The sequence below is a fragment of the Struthio camelus genome, chromosome 1 (assembly GCF_040807025.1).
Source record: "Struthio camelus isolate bStrCam1 chromosome 1, bStrCam1.hap1, whole genome shotgun sequence".
In the NCBI taxonomy this organism is placed as follows: Eukaryota; Metazoa; Chordata; class Aves; order Struthioniformes; family Struthionidae; genus Struthio; species Struthio camelus.
In genome coordinates this window covers 205,462,284-205,483,266 of record NC_090942.1, presented here as the reverse complement: position 1 = coordinate 205,483,266, position 20,983 = coordinate 205,462,284, and the positions used below count along the sequence as shown (strand labels likewise).

General features: G+C 41.1%; 1 protein-coding gene across 4 annotated transcripts in view; it reads right to left on the bottom strand.

The window, feature by feature from the left end:
- Positions 1–2,494: 2,494 nt before the first annotated feature.
- EXPH5 (exophilin 5) overlaps positions 2,495–20,983 on the bottom strand; it is a 37,875-nt gene continuing 19,386 nt past the window's right edge. For 3 of the 4 annotated variants that reach the window (XM_068930314.1, XM_068930316.1, XM_068930317.1), the window contains 4 exons: positions 20,176–20,320; positions 15,511–15,559; positions 12,016–12,142; positions 2,495–10,350 (listed from right to left, as the gene is read on the bottom strand). In XM_068930314.1, the coding sequence (XP_068786415.1) occupies positions 4,982–10,350; positions 12,016–12,142; positions 15,511–15,559; positions 20,176–20,320 (5,690 nt within the window). In that variant the 3' untranslated portion in view covers positions 2,495–4,981. Of the gene's footprint in view, positions 10,351–12,015; positions 12,143–13,707; positions 13,855–15,510; positions 15,560–20,175; positions 20,321–20,983 lie in introns of those variants that run through there. The other variant, XM_068930318.1, reaches the window with a different exon arrangement.

Below are 20,983 nucleotides of genomic sequence, written 5' to 3'. Positions count from 1 at the left end.
GCACGAGCAGGCGAAGGAGGTGGCTGGGAACAGCCAGCCTAGATTCACCATGGGTTGAGCACGCCTGGCCAACCTGGTTGCCTCTGGTGTAAAGTCACTGGGTCTGTGATGAGAAAGCAGTGGGTGGCATTTACCTTGAATTTAGCAAAGGCTTCGCTGTCTCCCACAATTTTCCTGTATCCGGGTTAGGTGTGAATGAGCAGACAGCCAGCTGGGTGAAAAACTGGCTGGCTGGTTGGGCTCCGAGGGCAGCGTTAACGGGCCATCTCTGCCTGGAGGTCGGTAAGGAGGGCAGCACCGCAGGGGTCTGGCCTGGGACCTGCCCTGCCTGACCTTGTCAGCAGCAGGAAGGAGGTGATGGTGTGTTTGGGCATCCTGCTCACAGGTGATGCCAAACCAGTGGGAGGGACCAGTGGATACTCTCAAAGGCTGGGCTGCCCGCCATGAGCACCTGGGCAGGCTGGAGAAATGGGCCCTGAAATTCAATAGGAGAAACACGAAGCCTGGCATCTAGCGCTGGTGAGCAGCGAGGCTGGTGGCTTCCTGGAGGATGCCGCAGGGCAGGGCCCTTGCTGTCCTGGCCCAGCCTTGCCGGAGCCCAACAAGGCGAGCAGGGCTGGCCACAGGCCACCCGGCCTGGATCATCAGCTAAGCCTGTGGCAACAAGGCAGGGCCAGGCAGTTGATTCCCCTGGCTGGGGGTCAGGCCTGGTGAGGGTGACCAGGGGCAGACACAGCCTGCTGATGGCTGGGCAAGACCATGGATCCAGGCAGTTGCCCATGGCTTGAGGGTCAGGATCCAGCCCATGGTGGGGCAGGAACTGCTACAGCATCGCAGGGCAGGGACTGACAGCCCTAGGCTGGGCTGAAATGTGGGCCTGGGCCTGGGCAGAGTAGGGGAAGCCCTGGGAAGGTGGGCAGGGACAGGAAGGGCTGGTGGTGCTGGTGGTGCACCCCTTCAACAACGCACCTGGGAAAAGGTCTGCAGAAAAGACACGAGGTGTCCCACTGGGCAGTAAGCTGGATGTGAGCCAGTAGTGTGCCCTGGCAGCAAAGGCCAACAGCACCCTGGACTGTATGAACATGGGCAGAGCCAGAGATTGAAGAAGACCACATCTAGATACTGTGTCCAATTTTGGTCCCCCCCCCCCCCAACCCCCCAAAGGAAGAAAGACATTGGTGAACCAGTGAGTTCAGCAGAAGTTCAGCACTGAGATGGTCACGGCTGGAGTACTTGACCTGTGAGGAGAGGCTGGGGAACTGGGCTTGTCCAGCCTGGAGCAGAGATGGTTTTGGGGACACCTGACACCAGCCTGCCAGTACTTTCACAGGCTCTTCACAGTGGTGCATGGTGGGAGGACAAGGGACAACAGGCATAAACTGGAACAAAGGAAGTTCAGACTTTCTCCAGCTTTCAGCAACTTTTCTCCATGAGGACAGTCAGGCAGTGGCACGATTTGCCCAAGGGGTTGTGCAGTCTCTGTCCTCAGAGGTTCTCAAGACCCAACTCGATGAAGCCCCTGACCATCTAGGTCTGACCCCAGAGCTGACACTGCTGTGAGCAGGAGGATGGACCAGAGACCCCTTGAGGTCTCTCCCCGCCTGAATTATCCTGTGATCCTGTTTGCATGAAACCATAAGAATCCTGCCCTTTCTTTCAAATGTCATTGAGACTTTTAAGTTTGAAGGTCATCTGGGGATATGAGTGAACTGACGGATGAACAGAGATTGGCAGAAACACAACCTTAGTGCATAAACCGTATTTTCTTAGGAAATCAGGCTGAGGGACTGTGTCACTCAGTTCAGGTACCACAGATGCTGGCTGTAGTAATTAAGGTTCAAAGACAATGGTGAGTCCCACGCACAATCACACTGCACGTGGCATTCCGCCTCCACTGATGCCTAATTCTAGCTGAAGTGATTTCCACATGGATCTCACTGTGTTGTAAAAACGACTTATTACGTATTACTCTTGGCCCCTACACAAAGTATAATCTCTTCAAGGCAATTTATAGGCATATGGCTCTCTATGGGGTTAACATGCCTTTATTACTGTGAAGACATTGCTGCTGATGGAAAATTATTTGTATGCTAGAGATTCATCAATTAGCAGGAAAAAAAAGGTAGCAGAATAAATGCAGCTGGTAGCTGCTTTGATCATTAGCTGCCTAAGCGCACCGCCAGCTAGCATCTTAGCAGGTGAAGGATTCCTATCAGTCAGCTGCACATGTCCTTTCTCTGTGTGAGAGACATGCTGGAGCTACACAGATTCAGTGACCCACATAACGTGCTTCATTTTCATGTGTTTGCCTAGAGCTGCGTGATGGATCAAGGCTAGCTGCTCCATTTTAAACCATGGGAATGTGATCTCTTAGCATTGTTTGCCATTAGTATCCTGGAAGCAAAATGAAGATGCTGGATTTTTTTTCCTTTGGATAAATTGTCTATGGCATTCACAGTAAGTGAAAAATAAACACAGTGCCCATACATTTGTTCATTTGAATGCACAGTTTATTTCAAACAAGGAGTTTTAAATATGAAAATTCTATAAATTATGACCATTTATGGACTACACTGTGCGCACAGAAAAAAGCCTGGAAGAGTGATGATGTCCAATTCCGGCTCTGCTAAGCGGAATGGAAAAGATCTTTTTATTCAAAGGATTTTTCTGAGCTTTCACATAATCAACTATTTTACAGAATAGCATCATTCTACATAAATATTAGTTTACAGATCCTCAACAGACTGCAGTCTCGCGTACCTAATTTATGCCCAAAAGCTGTTTTTTTAAAATTGTTTACATTAAATCAAACCTCCCAATTTACTGTACATACATAACATAGCAAATGAAAACCTTTTTATGCCAATAAGGTGAGAACTTAATCCAAATTCTACTGAGCAGGCAGAAAAAATTTACAAATAAAAATATTCTATATAATAATTCTAAACAATCTATTTCTAGTCAAGCAAAACTGTATGACCATTTACCTCCCTTGTAAACATTTATTTTATTACTAACTTATGTAGGCTGGTATTCCTAATTTTTGGACTAACATATTTTGCAGAAATGTACAGCAGCAGAAATTCCTCACTAATACTAAGTTGGTTTTATTGTCTTGCTCTACAGAAACCTGTACATACGGAGTAGAGGAATTTACAGAAAAATGTAATTTCTCCTTAGAACAGCCTATCTTACAAGAGTACAACTATATGGTAATTATTTCCTTCCAATATTACATATGTCAGCGTACGCTTATATCCTTCCAAAACAGGTATGTGTAAAGAACAGTTCTGACTATAAATACACAGTTTATATCAGTCCTTTTATGTACAAGAAGGACAAATTATCATAGTATAAAGTAATAATAATACTTACATTTCAATACATATTTGAATTATAGCTCCACTTCTTTAACGAAGTTTACAATATAAAAAAATAAGGATACCAGTTACCTACTACAGTATTTTTCATCTCTTTTAGATTCTTGTGGAGTATTCAGTGATACAAGCATTGCTCGTTTTGTTTAGAATATATTATTTTAAAATATCAGTATACTGTCCTTCCAGTTACAAAAATATAATTCTGTTTTCCAGAAATTTTATTGAACTAAAAAACATATCAAAAATATGGATGAACATTTTAGACTCTATGTGGAATTACGGACGTAGAAATAAATGTTGTGTAATTGTTTAAAAATACTACCTTCTGGCTCAATGAGCCACTTGTGATTTTGCATGACAAGAGATCACAGCTTAGTTAGAAATTTAATGGCCAGGGATGGGTTTTGGCTACTGTAAAGTAATAACACCTTTACTAGTGTGGCTGAGGAATAGCTGCAGGAAAACGTCTGCAGCCTTTAAGCTCAAAGGATAAAAAGTTCCGTGGTGGCAGAGAGAACGTTTGAAAAATACCAAAAAGAGATGGCAATTTAGCAAAGGGCAAGCAGTATTTTCCACCAGTTTTATTTATTTCATACGAAAACAAATTACCATTTCCGTACAGCACAGGCTTGAACCAGCAAAGTGCTTTCTCAGGCTGCTTTGGGTGGCGTAACACTCAAGTAGCCCAATGGTTGCACTGAACTCTAATGGGGACCATCTAAGTATAGAGGCAGTCAAAGAACTTTGTGAAGCAACAAGTTATAGCAGGGTCACATTTGCCTTCCCACTGTTAGGGCAACTTAGGATTCAACCTATGAGGTTTATATAGGATATAAGTAGGGTAAATCTTCTTACAAAATTTTGCACCATTTCAAGTGCCAGATTATTAATCCAAGTTAACCTGTTCCTACAACAAAGGCAGCTATCTGGCTGTAATCAGAACTATTTTAATCATGAATCCCCCTATGAATCCTAGTGCACAATCCACCTCGTGGAATCCAGAAATTGTATCGCCAAACAAACTCCATCAGTGACATTGCTGCAACCTGCTTCCCAAGAATAAAGAAAGCAGGAGCATTCCTACTGAATATGCTACAAACATTGAAATGTTTTCATTCTGGGTGTGTGTGTATTAGGTGGGATGGACTGCCATCGTTATGATTTACTAAATGAAGAAGATGATTGGAGAAACAGTCCACATCAGCAATGTAATATGTTGGTTTCCTGTTAAATCTTCTAAGCAAACATAGCTAGAGCTAGAATTCATCCATTTCAGCATTGTTGTACTTGGTTGGCAGGAGCCTAACCCAGTGCTTGCTCATGTCAGTGGAAAGCCATCTCTAACATTATACTGCCCAAAGCTCTACAGTCATTTATCTGTTATAATTTTTGGAAGGTTTTCTTTCTCCTAAGAAGAACAATGGCGAAGCCACATATTTAACATAAAAAGTCAAAGGCTCATGTAACATAAGATACTAACTTCTTTAAAACTAATCAAATTGTACTGATTTATAGCAGCATAAGAAGGGGCTTAAAACATTTTATGTTTTTGCCTGACCAGAAACTACTGAGCTATCTTGCAATCTTAGTACCACAAGTTGTCATAGTTCTGATTCTTTATCTATCTCATCTAGGTAATATTCATCATCTGTGGTAGTATCAGTGTCCGAGTCTGAATAAGTTGCTGGCTCTCCCTGATACATTTCAGTCAGCTCTCTGGGCGATGAAGCAGCCGATGATATTTTGCTCCCAGCAGAACTAGAGCTCAAAAGCTCAGATCTGCTTAAAGGGCTCTCTCCATCTCTGAGAGCGCCAGGGTTACTAAGAAGGCAAGGCCTCCATAATCGCCCTTCCGTGAGCGACCTCTTGATGTTTTCCAGGAAAGCCAATTGTTGCTCTTTGCCGAATATACCAAATTCAACAGAAGGATACATCAAATTCCTAGTGCTGTAACTTTTTACACTGTCAGATGCCCAGTTTTCATTTTCGTCACAAGACAACAGCTCTGAGTAAGATTTAAATCTCTTCCCATGTCTACTATCTTTAGGTAGAATATTGCTTCCAGAGGCAAAGCTGTCCTGAGAATCTCGAGCACAAGTACTCTCAGAAAGGTGACGCTCACGTTGATTTTTTGCATGACTCTTGCGCAACTGATTACTATACAAGTTAGCATTTTTTAAGCTATTAGACTGATAGGTATTTTGATGCTGACCAAAAGCCATCTGATAAGTCAACCTTTGCTCTGGACATATGTTTGCCTGCAAGTAATTATTTATAAAGGGGTTCGAGTTTTTGTCAGTTAGAAGTGGCAAGGGAGGACTGCATGCACTACTCCTAGCTCTTCCTCTCTCGTCATCCAGTGGGGCTGATGTAGTAGCACGAAGAGGGAGAGACTGGCTTCTGTTTTCTAACCCAAGACCAAGGGTTTGAGAATTCTTATTTCTTGTGGCTACTGTTTTATCTGGAAATAGGGTTGTAAGACTTGGCCTGTTTTCCACTTCTATTGTCTTTTTTGGGGGACTGATGGCTTCTTTCTGTGTGTATGAACTTGTAAAAGACCTCCAATTTGTGTTATTAACAAGCAAAGAAAGATCATTTTCATTTTCACTCTTATTTCTCTCAGCTGTTCCTTGTATCGGGGTATTCCCTTCAGGGTCCGGACTACGATTCTGGTTTTCATTTGCAGACTGCAGAAACAACGGATTGGAATCTGCTGAAAGCAAGGAGTCAAGAGGCATCGTAACCTCTGGAGAAGTGGCACTTCCATCATTCTGTGAAAAAATATTACTGATGTGTGGCTTTGGGGGTAAATTTTTACTTGAAAATTTTCGACTTGTTTTGTAAACAGCTGCCAGTTTATTTTTAATCGAAGGTCTATTTTTCCTTTTTTCTATATCTTTTACTTTGTCTCTTGTGCAGCCAGAGAGAAGCTTGCTCTCACTTTCTGCATTCTGTGTTAACTTTTGATCTTGTGCAACCCCAAGGACTTTGCAGTTAACGTTCAGGCTGTCTTCACTGTGCCTCTCCAATTCCTGCAAACCAGTGTAATCTTTACCAATCTCAGCACTCTGCAAGTTTTGTACTTTTTCAATTTTTGAAATCTTTAACTCATTTGTATCTGTGCTACCCATTTCGTCTAGCTGAAGGAACGGGTCAGCACTGGAAGCTGTACCTATCTCAAATGCTTTGTTCTGGGCTTCTGAAAGCATTTTGTTACAAGAGATTAAATCATTTGTGCTATTTCTTGAATTGTCGGTTCGTAATTGCAGTCCACTACTTTTATTATTATATAGAGGAGTGATTTGGTGTAGGAGATTTTCTCTCTGCTTGACTTTCATATTATCCCTATATCTATCTTCAGCAGGAGGAACTGGAGCATTAGAATGCTCTGTATTACTGTTCCCACCAAAATAACTTTTCTCCCTTGGGTGGAGCACTAAACTGTTCTGATTTTCATTTGTTTTTACTTTAGTAGGCTGATAGCAGTTTTCAGAGTTTCCCTTTTGTACACTATTCTTATTTGTTGAAGTGCAATAACAAAGATCCTCTAGAGGCCTGCCTGGTTTGGGAGGCTTTGATAAAGTGGAGGTTAGTGATGTGGCTGTTTGCAAAATTTCCTTCTTTTCTTTTAGACGTGTTTCTGTTTCTGTATTTTGATTGCCTGAAGCAGCAGAAATGGCCTTACCTGTGTCACCCACTATTGCAATGGATTGTGGACCACCAAAAGAAATGCCTGTTGTCATCATGTCAGGAAGTGTACTTTCTGCTAATGGAAGATCTGGTGCAATATCTTTCCTAATATGTACTGTACTTACTGCCTTTGAAGCACATACCTTCTCAGAGCTAGGAAGTAAGTGGGAATTCTCTTCTTTATGGTCAACAGCAGTTTCTAAGTTCCGAGGTGTGACCAGAGCTGAAGGTACGTGGTCAGAAGAATACGAAGGCACCTCTTTTTCCAAAGTATTAGGGTAAAATACATTTGCTAAACTCATGTGACCTTCATTATTCTTGTTAAATATTCTTGGTGACTGAGAATTTTCTTCGGGAAGAGGTAATTCTGCATCCTCTGGCTTATCCCTAAAGAGGTGACAAAACGTTCTAGAATGCCTCCGTGGCAATGTGTAATAGATTGAAACTAGTTCATGGTATTTGACATGATCTTCATCAACACAAACTGTAAATGTGCTTGTAGTTTTATATTTCTGCAAACAATTTCCCCTTTCCTTACATTCTGAAAAACCAGACCATCCTCTTCTGGTCAGATGTTTAGAACTCTCCGCCAGTTCGACTGATGTACTACTGCTTACTGAGTCATTAGGACTTTTGGTGAAAGGAACGGGGTAATCTTTTTCTTCGATACTTGTAGCAGCATTTAATGGTGCTGATGTTAACAAGGAACGTTTTGAGTCTAAACAGGACGTGCTTTCATTAGAACAAAATACATCAGTTCTGTTTGGAGTTTCAGTCCTTAAACGATCAAATGTGCTTGTTCTGCTTTCTCTAGGGAGAGAGATAGGCGTATCTGACATGATACTACCAGCAATGCTAGCTGATTTTCTAGGTAAGGTATAATAGATAACAAGCGGATCAGGAGATTTGGGGTTGTTTCTGCTAGGGGAGCCAGTAACGCTGCAGCTGCTGGTATATCGCATCAAGCTGTCTTGCTTGTTAAGCCTTTCAATACAAGGTGAATTATTCCTTATTTTTCCACTTTCTTTTTCAAGGCAAAAATAATTTAAACTATGCTTGGAGGTCTGGAGGTCCCCATCAAAGCTATATATAAAAATATTTCCAGAACTTCCATTTTCTAGAGAACTAGTAGTGAACTGTCTATTGCAGTCCTTATTCACTAAAGTGCTAGGATTTTGTGATGTTTTCTGTGACATCTTTTTGGTAACATCTGTTCTGCTCTTTTGAGCTGTTTTTTCACCTTCTGCTTGAGATTCAGTAACTGTGCAATTTACTGAAGAGTTAGCTAGTGTTTCTAAACACTTTAAATTGTCTTTATGAGAAAGTGCTTGTGGAGAGCTTTGTGAGGAACTAGATGGACGTTCAGGAGGACTGGGCAACATGCCTTGATGCTTCACTAATTTTTCAGTCGATGGAGCAGAACCAACATCCACCAGTGAAGACCGTCTCTTTGGAGTAGCTTGGTTAACTGTTCCTGTACTCTGATTATCCACTTTGATGCTTTTTCTTTTTGTTGCATAATGTAGATTATGTTCCCATGGTTTCTGACTTGCAAGACAACGTTCCTTTCTGCTCTCATCAGCTGGCAAAATACAGGGAGGCTGACTGAACACACTCTTGGGTGGGCAACCATTTTCCTTCATTTGCATGTTTCTTTTATTACTGTGTGAGGCATATATTTTTGCAGTCTCTCTTCTGGCAGTGCCTTGGGTTTGTCTTTTTGATCTCAGTGAGTTCAAGAGAGATACACTGTTTGGCAGGATGGCAGAAGCAGGGTTATTGGAAGGTAAACTCTGTGTGCTGGTGTAGTTTGCATCTGCTTGTTGAGAAACTGACAATAATGTCATGTCTTTAATATCTACTTCATCTGGCAGTTTCTTATCTTCGACATCTTCTAGTTGCTCCAAGTCCATCTTAGTACTTCTTTGAGTAACAACGACTGAATTGCTGTTCAGTCCTATAGCTTTTGTTTGGTCCTTTGAATCAGGAAAGACTGGCTCATCACTTCTGGTGCCATATGAAGAAACGGGAGAGTTATGACTTAGCCAAGGCTGATAGCCTTCGGTGAATTCTGCAAAAGTTCTATTACTTACACTTCTTGCTACCTTTTCGATGCTCGTATGTTCTGGAGAATACATGTGAAAATCATTCTGCAGGCGCTGTGAAGCATACTTGACGTTCATTGTATGTGTCCATTGCCAGTCATTTAAGTTAGCCGTAACTCCTTCAAAGCTCGCATCAGGGGAAGTAAACACTTTATCACTATGGTACTGAGGTATATCAGCCCAAGAAGGATAGCTATCTTTTTTCCCATAGGGAGAATTTTTTTGATTTGTATACAACTTGCCATGAGAAGAAGTATCTCTATAGCAGGACCTAGAGAGATTATTTTCTGATTTATGTAACGGATAATTTTCCCAGTTATCAAAGGACAATGGAGATGCAGGTTTGTCAGAACCACTCACTCTGCTGAAACAATTACTACTTGAAAAAGATCTTCTGTAATGGTGTTTTGAATGGTAACAAGCATATTTCCTATTTTCTTGCAAAGGGCTAGGGTATCTACCATGGTCTGTGGCATGAAACTCCATTAGTGACTGCGTTTTCAACATTTTTTCTTGAGTGGATGTTTGTGCGGGAGAGTCTAGTGTATTGTTCCATACAATAGAAGATAGAGGAATTCTCTTTGGATTTTGGCGACCAAACCTTGGTATAAAACCGCTGTTGCTCTCTCTTGCCAATGGATGCTGTAAACTAGATGCTGATAGCTGGTCTGAAGATACCGAGGATGGACATCTCCGAAGGGAACATACAGAGTAACTTCTGCCAGCTGTATCCCTGTTCAGGTAACGCCTGTGCTTAAATCCACTGTTCTGTGCTATGGAAGGAGGATACAAGCTACCTTCTGAAGACTGTCCGAAAGAAATAGAAGACAGCCTGCTGCTTAGCAGATGAGGATTTCCATCAACTGGATCACTGTATTTGTAATCTTCTTTAAAAGCTGTCGGGTGCCAGTTTATATAAGCATTGTGTAATTTCCTTGGTCTGATGAAAATCTTGTGTTCATCTTTGGCTCTTACTGTTCTCAGTCCATCTGGGAAAGATGTGCCAGGCATGTCACTCCAGTCTTTTCTGTGTTGCCGTCTAAGAGTAGTCTGCCTCTTTGAAGTAGGAAATGCATTATTGTATTGCACATTTGTTGCACTGTTAATAGAAATTGTTTTGTCCAAAGGATTTTGGGCTTGTTCCTGGGCCAGCTGGTCATCCAAATCATCTAGAACTGCACAGAAAAAGAAGACAAACTTAGTTTGGTTTTCTTTAATAACCTTCTGCCTATTTATATTAAAAAGTTTCATGTACTACATTAATAATTACAACTGGTTGTGAAAGGAGTCAGCTTCTCAACATTCATAACCCTTCCCAAACCACATTCTTCATCCATAGGGCTTTTCAGCGGTCATCCGTCTTGACTACAAGGGAAAAAATGCACTGCTCCATGACTGATCTTAAAACTGTTCTTTATGTAAATGCTAGCCTCCTGCTATTTAAAAGAAGAACCTAACAATTGAAGTCTGAATTTATACTCACCAACTAAATGTAGAGGAAAAACTTTCCAAAATTCCAGTTTGTAAGCAAAAAATTCACTGAAAAGAATTCAGTATGCTCGTAAGCAAACACGGACTTTTCTGCATGTTCCCAGAGTACAGACAGAGCACAGTTATGATGTAACTGTAGGGCCCGCACAGAATTCTGCATACCATCAAATAATCATATTCAGTAGTCTGGCATGTCCACTGCTTGCCTCATTCAGAAAATAAGTTATTCCCTGAGTTGTAACTTCTTACTTACTCTAAACTACCGAAAAGGGCATTTTCTTGATTAAAAAAAAAGGGTAATGAAATAGTTAGCAACCTGTGATTCATGCCTGCAACAAGGCTGTATTTATAGACCAGTCTGATTAACTAGAATTAAGCATTCACAGCTCAGCTAACCAAGATATTCAGTCATAAGATTACGTAACAGTAATGTGTTTAAAGTGTTTTATTGGCAAAAAAAATTATGCATTCACTAATTGCATTCTTTCTGTATTTTGAAGAAAGCACACGTAAGATTAAACCACAAATGGATATGGCTATTTTGTTACAGCACTTCCTAGCTCAAATAAAAAAGATTCACTAATCAGTCAGTACAGATATGTGTAAATTGTACAGGTTCATTAAGAAAACATTGTTAGGCATATATAGTTGGAATAAAAAGTGGTTCAAAGAAACTAGATGTTTCTGTTTTTCTGAGTTTCTCTTCAGCACAGAAGAGAGAGGACTCCTGAGAGGGCCAGTTTAGCGTAAGGATAAAAAGCAGCTGTTTCTGAGCCTTCCATTTTGAGAACATCAGCCAAGCTATGAAGTCAGTAGGAAAGCGTGTGCACAGTTATGACTGACACCCAAAAGCGAGGGGCACATGCGTTCCAGAGGAACCACAATTCACCATGCAGTGCTCTCCTCTTATAGCACGGCTGACTCTCCCACTGCTTCCTGATCAAGCTTTCAATCCCAATTGTGATCTCTTGTTGTAATTTTGGGTGGTAGGAAGCAATGTTCATGGTCAGGCTTTTGCATAGAGCTGTAAAAGGTTATGGAAGAACATCTCTGTACACCCATGATCTGAGTCTGATCTTGTCTTGCTTCCAAGTAGTAAGAAAAAATGAACCAGCAACGTACTACTAGACTCTATGGGGGCTCCCACAAAGGTAACTAAAGGCCATAAAGCCTTTTAAACTCAAGGTCACAGTAGACAGACAAAGTCAGAAAAAAGTAGCCGCTGCACTAGAAAGTAATGAGCCACATCTTTACAGTCTGTGCTTTTGCAGAAAATTCTCTCTGACACCAGATGCCACAGTCACTGCTGGTAACGATACTATCAGAACAGAGTAAGTACACAGACTTACCACGGAAGAACTCTTTCTCTAGCTGTTCGTTCCACTCTTGTGTACTTTTTTCCATCAATTCATCTTGGTTCGCATCAGAAGAATGACCACTTGGTTCAGTTGATATTGGGGAATTACATATTTCAGCCTGTTAAAAAGTTGAAGATAACATATTTTAGTTTCACACAATAAAAATCACGGAGGTCAGTACACATTTTGCGGGTCCAAAATTCTTTTTAAAATTAAGTAATGTATTATTAAGATCTGTAACTAAGGATTTGTAAAACTGCATGCATTTTAGAGGCTCTTACTGATGTATAAGGAGATACGCTCATCTTGTACTCATATTCTAGCATGTTTTAGATGCATTAATTATAATGAGCTTATAATAATGGGCGTAGTTACCCTTTTTCCTCCATATGCATCCTTATCACATAGTAGCTCTTAATTTTTCCTAATCACTTCTTCCTTCATCAGCACATTTTAAAATTCACACTGACCTTGCAACAGAGATTAATAATCAAATAGCACAGCTGATTTTCAGATTGTAACATTTTATCTTTTCACAGCTAATCAATTAGACTGTTTAAGTATTACAGCTAAGGCTCATTAGCGTTGGTTTGATTACATAAATTTTTTTTGTAAAGCAGCAAAAAATTAAAAATTAAAATTATGTTTGCATGTATCCACTGATTTTAAAAGGTTACTAATTTCTGATTGGTATCACAAATGACCATTTGGGCCATTTTCTCCAAGTCCTAACCTAGGGACTCCTGAAAAACACTGAAAAGACAGCTTCATGATGGGAAGTAAGATAGCACCTTGAAGGACTGAAATAAATTACCTTATCAGTGGAGAAAATGTCTTCCTATTCTCCATCAGTCTGAGTTTAGCTTATGTGCTAAGATATAGAGGTTCATATCCCATCCATATTTCCCTTAGGTCACATTCTCACATGGTAGATATGCAGGTAACTGCTGAACTCTGCTGATTTATGATAGCTCAGAACCTTTTCCCCTCTTTTTTAAGAACAAACCCTGACTACTTTAGCTCTCGTTTTTCTTAATACTTATATAATAGTCCAACTGACTCTGAATCCTGATCAGATCCTGTCTCAGTCATACATTAATATAGATTATTCCTTTGTTTTTGAAGTATGAGAGAAGGAAGGTGGCCAATTTACCTTCTCTATACCTCTGATTATATACTGTACACCTTCTTAGTCCCCTCTGTGCTTAGACCATACAATAGAAGAGGACAAAAGACGTTGCTAGCCATATAGGGCAATAAAGTAATTAAGAAAATAACATATATCACCCTTGGAGGAAATTTGTTTTTTCAAGAGACTACCTTTGAATTACATCAGAAACGTGTTGTTTTATGCTTGAATTAAGTGGGTACTTATAATACAGAACATTCAGCCAAAAAAATAATTTCCTACTGCCCAAGGCCCATTTGGAGTTTAATCTGGCAAGGGATGTCAAGGACAACAAGAAGGGCTTCTTTAAATACACCAGCAACAAAAGGAACACTAGGGAAAACGTGGGCCTGCTACTGAAGGGGGAAGGGCCACTCTCCATCATCTTTGAAAGGTCACGGAGATTCACGGAGATCATGAGAGGTGCCGGAGGACTGGAAGAAAGCCAATGTCACCCCAGCCTTCCAAAAGGGCAAGAAGGAGGAGCCAGGGAACTACAGGCCTGTCAGCCTCACCTCCACCCCTGCAAAGGTCATGGAACAGCTCCTCCTGCAGCTCCTCACTACGCATCTGGAGGACAAGAAGGTGATCCGCAGTAGTCAGCATGGATTCACCAAACGGAAATCATCCTTGACCAATCTGATTGAGAGCCTTCTCTGCTGGAAGGACAGGCTGCGGAGATGAGGGCAGAGCAGTGGATGTTGTCTCCCTGGACTTCAGCAAGCCTTTTCACACTCTCTCCCATCACATCCTCCTAGGCAAGCTCAGGAAGTGAGGGTTGGACGAGCGGACAGGGAGGTGCATTCAGAACTGGCTGGAGGGCACAGCTCCGAGGGTTGTGGTCAGTGGCACAGAGTCCACTTGGAGGCCTGGAGCTAGCGGTGTCCCCCAGGGGGCAGTCCGGGGTCCAGTCTTGTTCAACCTTATTCATCAGTGACCTGGAGGAAGGCACAGAGTGCACCCTCAGCAAGTGTGCTGAGGATACTAAACTGGGGGGAGTGGCTGACACACCAGAAGGCTGTGCTGCCCTTCAGAGGGAGCTGGAGAGGCTGGAGAGGTGGGCAGAGAGGAACCTCCTGAAGTTCAACAAAGGCAAGGGCAGGGTCCTGCCCCTCGGGAGGAATAACCCCAGGCACCAGGACAGGCTGGGGGTTGACCTGCTGGCAAGCAGCTCTGCAGAGAAGGACCTGGGAGTGCTGGTGGACAACAAGTTAAACATGAGCCAGCAGTGTGCCCTGGTGGCCAAGAAGGCCAATGGGATCCTGGGCTGCATTAGGCAGAGTGTTGCCAGCAGGTGGAGGGAGGGGATCCTGCCCCTCTCCTCAGCCCTGGGGAGGCCTCCCCTGGACTACTGTGTCCAGTGCTGGGCTCCCCAGTACAAGAGAGACATGGCACTACTGCAGAGAGTCCAGCGGAGGGCTACAAAGATGATGAGGGGACTGGAGCCCCTCTCCTCTGAAGAAAGGCTGAGGGAGCTGGGGCTGTTCAGCCTGGAGAAGAGAAGGCTCAAGGGGGGATTCCATCAATGCATGTAAGTATCTGAAGGGAGGGTGTCAAGGGGATGGGGCCAGACTCTTGTCCGTGGTGCCCAGTGACAGGACGAGAGGCAACGGGCACCAACTGAAACACAGGCAGTTCCACCTGACCATGAGGAGAAAATTCTGTGCTGTGAGGGCGACTGAGCACCGGCACAGGTTGCCCAGAGAGGTAGTGGAGTCTCCTTCCCTGGAGATATTCAAAAGCTGTCTGGATAAAATTCTGTGCAACATGTTCTAGGTGACCGTACATGCGCAGAGCGGTTGGACTAGATGATCTCCAGAGGTCCCTTTCAACCTCAACCATTGTGTGATACTGTTAAATTTTACATTGCAGGGGAATTTGAGCATGGAACTGCTGCAGGAGCAGGCTCTAGATTACTACCTGCCCAAGTCTGCTGCTCTTTTTCACCCTTTTATAAATGAAGAAAAAAAAGTAAATACATTATTTTTTCAAAGTGAGTTTTGACCTGTTTGTACGTTGGTTGCAATTGCCAAAATGTTATGATTTTGGCCTATGAAATTATCCATTCAGTAATTTCATCATTAAGAGAGAATTGAAATCTGATCAGAGCTACCCGTAGACGCATATAGTTAATAGGGCAAGTTCCCCCTACTCAGTCCCACAGGTTCACAACACAGATGTTTTATTCAGCATTTAAAATAAGAACTACAAGAATACAATTTAAATAGACATTATATCAACAGCCTAAAAAAGGGGTCCAGTTTTCAAAAATTCTGTGCTTTAAACATAGATGACAATAAAGTTTGTAAGCTACTTACTGTTGCCATTTCTTCCACTTTTGAAGATGTGCCAGCAGAACTGTCATATCTGCAGGCAAAAGGATTTAAAACATCAATTTATGATATGATTTTCTCAGGTAGTAAATAATTAGCATTTTCTCTTTAATAACTACTGAGAGGCATCTGAAAAGATTATTTAATGAAGAATCCACACCCCTCTTGCAAAAAAATCCTGCTAACAAATGCTGGGGGAATTTACCAGTCTGTTTGGCCTTGCCAACTAGCAAATATTCTAGCTGCACAGTCAAGAATGAACTTAACTTACTGATATCTCAATGTCTGAAATACCCATAGAGTAATTGCTTAAATCCAGCATTAGAATAATATTTCCTTTTTGCAACAACAGTAACTTACAAAGTACTATGAATAACTGAAATTAATAACTTATAAATCTATAAATGATCTGCATTTGAAATACTACTGCTTTTCCTTTCCTTCATTACCCTACTAACATTCAGAGCTGTGCTCTGCCCCTACGGAGGAGGAGGGACAGTTGGTAGATTTATTTTATATGAACTTTGGAACTTGCTTCTACTCATCCAAAACAGCCTTAATTTATCAATTTTTAGCACCTAATAGAAGGCTTATACTTTTTCCTAAGCTGTACAGGACTGCAAGAGTTTGGCAGAGAATTGGCTAGAGAGTGTTTCTGAGTAATGTAGCTTTTAGAATGAGTTGAGAAACAACACAGAATATAAGAGGTATTCTGTTTTACATGGTGACTTTCCAACATATAAAGAATAAACTAAAGAAAAAAAAAACATCGTCTGACGTCACTGAGTTTATTCTAGCCTGTAAACCCTTAGTTTAGAAATAAACCCAGTCGCCTGAAAACCTCTGGAGGAAATCTTGCTTAACTTGTGCTTGTCGTTTCTGCCCTGTCTCAGAAACCTTTTTTCCCAGGAAGCTAATTCTCGAAGGAAAGCAAGGTAGAGCAAGAAGGTTCTACTCATTCCTGTCTCAAAGTCTTTTTGAATGACCTTGTTCTTAAGCTCTTAAAACCTTCTTCTGCTCAGGTAGACTACTTTATTGTGCCTCAGCAACAAGTATAAACTGGCTTGTTGGCAGGCTCTTTGCGGCCAAGCCTTTCCTCCTAAAGTGCTTTGTCATTTGTTTGCAATGTGCTTGCAGGCAGGGAAGAACAGTTGAAAGGTGCAATTTGTTTTTGCTTCTGTAATTGTGAACTTTAAAACCAAAATTCCTCTCCGACATGGGGTCCAACTGAAACCGATGGAAAAAAAAAAACCTGTTGAGCTCAGTGGGCTTTGAACCAGGCCAGAGAATCTGAATCCATACTTCTTAAATTTTCTTTGTAACATTCAGTATGAATAGCCATTAATTCAGTGGGTTACTGCTCCCTGTGAATGAGGTTTACGGAATCAGAAACCAGAGAAGTATGCAACTCTTGCCTTAAAATGCTGAATATGTTCTAATGCTTGCATCATAAATTTAGAATTAAATGCATATATCAGATTTTTTTGCAGTGATTTCTTTCAAACCAAGTTCAGTGAAATCCTGCATTTTAGAAAGTTATCTCAATTTTACTTACAAACTGAACAAAAAAGCAAAAGCTCTGTTAGATGCTCTCTACCTCAGCTTTACTGTTCAAAGCTACTCTCTGCAGTTCTCCCCACCTGATGCTGTGCTTGGTGTAGAGTTAATTGCTCTGTGCAAGGAAGCTACATGAAGTCGACATCTTAGTGAGAAATGTTTTCTGACAATCTAGGCAAAAATGAAGTTTTCATTTCACCTCTGCCATTATTCTAAATTCCTCCACGTCTTTGTTGTCACTGTTCTTTCAAAAATAATTGGTCATTGCATCCTCCTTTATCTTCCTCCCTGCTATTCTTTACAAGGCTGTTTTAATCTTCTCCCCATGCCAATCTCTCCACCTCCTAATCCGCCTCCTTCTTTTTTCTGAAGTCTTTCAAGTTTTTCATCATTTCGAAATTTAGGTTTCTTTCACTTACAGAGAAATATTTCTTAACTTGAGGAAAAGGTAATTTAGTTTCTTTTTTACTTCAGGCTATTACGCAATGTTTACACACACACACACACACTCTCTCTATCATCCATAAACAGAGAAGGTGTCAAGTTATTTCTGGAGTTCAAAAATATTTTCCAGCAGAAAAAATACCACTTCCTTTAGAAAAGCAAGAAGTTACATGTTAAATATTTATATTTATATACGTATGTACTATTTGACAGCAACAGAATGTAAGATTAAAAGTACAACTCCACTACTATCACTACTGCTACTAATATAAACCTATGGGTTAAAATCTGCTGCAAATGGTTATTCTCGCTGCGGCACTTGTCTTCCCCAGGCCACGGCCAAGTTGTCTAATGTCAGATTGTAATCCGTTCTCTTTTATACTGTTCTTATCAGTATTACTTAAGAAGCCAGCTAAGCAACAAACACATAACTCAAGTATGCTGAAAACATAGTTAGACAGCATTTTTCCTAGTATGAATCATAGTTACATATTAAAAAAGAGTAAGAACGAATTCAAGAACACCAAACAACGTTGAACCAAAAATGATCAAACATTTCACTAAGTTCAAACTACAGTGTTCAAACTACAGTGTTACAAACCTCTTATTAGCATCTTCTGTATCTCCACATAAGTATATTCTCTTTTGCAGCATCCATAATTTATTCTCACAGCAGGACACCACCACAGCTGATGAAACTGTCTTTTCAGTACCAAAAAGGACCCTCTAAACAGCCATTAATATTTACCTATTTTAAAGCTTCTGCCAGTTAGGCTTACTTACATGACTTATAGTGCTGCCTCCTATTGTATTTCACTAACTCTCCAGAATAACTCTACCTGATGAGAAGCACAACATTTCAATGCTTTGTCTATGCATAAAGCAAACCACATGCCACGGCAACACCTAAAACAGGGTGGGGAAGTTTTCCAGGGAGAGGCGTGACTGGCAAATGTAGCAATCAGCTCAATTACACGTCAGGATTGATTTGTTTATTTTTCAAGCTGTGCTCTGTAAGAAATCAAAGGCATCTAAATCTAAGATATGATAAATTTTTTGTAGAAAAGCAAGATCAGTAAGTTTCAGAAAAGCTGATGCAATGAGTATGCAAAATTTACCTTTTTACGTTTTCAAAATCTGAAATAATGTTAATGCTCAGATTCTAGAGCAAAGCCCTGACCTTCACTTTGGTATGAGCTACCTTATCTCACGTCAACATACTGCACCCTTGAGATCTGTTTCTCAGCTACATTAGTACCCCTTTATTCTGCACTGACAGCCTACGGTTCCCTGGCAGGAGGGACCTCCTAACCCTATGCTGGTATGCACCTTCATCCCTACTCTGTGTCCCAGCCCAAGAGGCATACCGAGTACTGGGAGAAAGGAGGAAGTGGATGACGTGTATGGAGCACGTTCTGCTTCCCAGCGTTAAAACTTGGCAAGTAGGTTTTTATCTATGCTGTGTTTCTGTGTCTGAGAATTGTTACCAGTAAACATCCACAAAGTTCACCTGTTTCCCTTCAGACCTCTCCTTAAATCTCTTTCTGCTTTGATATAAACACTCCACAACCGGCAAGCTGCTGCGCTACAAAACCTACCTACCAGACTAATCACCATCTCTTCAGAGGCTTGCACTCCTCTTCTTTGTTTATTAATAGCTTGTCTTAGTGTCTACCGCAAGGAGCCCCAGGCGTGGACCAGAACACCAGCATGAGACTCACAAACAGAAGGAAAAAAAATAATTCCTCTGTGCCATAGATCTTGCAGATTCATACTTAGCTTTCAAAACACTGCACAATGCAGCCTTTACCAATGAATGCCAGTCTCAAGCATTACCCTAAGACGTACACAAAAAAAATAGTATTTCATTGAGGTGTTGCTGACATACCTAGAAAAACCTAGAAAACCTAGAGGTTTCCTAGAATAAGGAAAACCTAGGAAAGAGACCCACATAGGACAAAAGTCAGGCAAACGCAGCCACCCTGATCAGCCTGCATGTAGCCCCAAGTTCCCTGTGAAGAGTGGCTTTAACCTGCGGATGGGGAGGGAGAAGTACACTCGCTTCAAACACAGCAGCTCAGCCCTGCTCATGAGACCATCTTTGGTACAGATCCAGTTGAAATCAAAGCCTAGATGAAGCACTAAAGACAAAAGCACTGGAAAACCACCGTGTTTGCCTGGCTAGAGCTAAAGGTCCAGGCCTGCCTCTGGGCTAGAAACGGTGGGAACTGAGGCAGTAGACCTGCCTGGGGCTTATACTCTCTGCCACAGCCTGGGAAAACTCTGCTTTCCCATTGTATCACAGCCATAGGGCACCAGATCCCCATGTGCCTTACTCCCGTCCTCTTGTGAAAAAAATAAATAAATAAAATGCAGCCCCTGTGAAGTTTAGGGACTTTAATACACTTTAAGCCTTTATGCAGAACCTGAACAAATGAGATTTAGCCACAAGACTCTTAACTACTACTTGCCACTTCCAGTTAGTCTTTGTTCTTCTGATATATAACAGATAATCTCTCATTTCATGACCAAATAAATTCTGCATCTTCCTGGTGAGGTGAAAGTTAAGAGACTTTCTAAGCAATAAACAGAACAACTCATATACTTTTTTTTAAACTAGAAATAACATATGTTTTGATTAAAGCTCACCGTGGTTGCTTCTGAGTCTGATGTTTCCTTGATTTTCTAAAGGAGAAAAGCCAAGCAAAAGGTGATCTGAAGCCCAAAAACGAAGCTGAAGTGTTCTTCTGTGCTTGAGGATTTGTGCAGGATGACATTTTAAATTCTTTGTGATCTAAAAATAGTACAAAAATTTGATTTGTTTCAAGGTCTTATTAAATACAGTATTAACAGGTACAGGAGAAGTTAAATCTTCACAGGTCATTTTCTTTCACTTACCTTGGATGCCAGAAAAATCCGATTTTACTGACATTTTTGGACAGATTAAGTGATATGCTGGTTTCTAGTGGCTAACTAGAAGACTAAGAGGAAAATAAGCAGGTCTAAAGTCTGAAAAAGTACTTGTGTTTGGGTGATGTGTGTGAGATAAACGAGGCTGATTTTCAGAAAGCATTTAGCTCTCAATCATTTGAAAACCAGAACCATTTAAAAATATATGCAAAGTAGACATTTGAAAATTGAGGCACTCACACTGTTGAGTCACTTCCTTTTCACTTTTGTAAGAAATATAAATACTACAGCCCTGAATATGCAATGGTTTAATGGCCTGTAATAAAAGTACATAACTAATTCAGACTAAGGTGTCTTGAATATCATAGAACTCTTTACAATAGGATTCCCTGAGCCACTTCGGTGCAATGGAGTGCCTTTTTTTCTGCTATAAACTACATATTAGAACACTATTTTAAAGGCAAAATGAATGATTTCTTTGGGAAGATTATGATTCGATTTCTTCAAATGGAACATAAACCTCGCCCGCCTGTAAAAGCAGTTAACA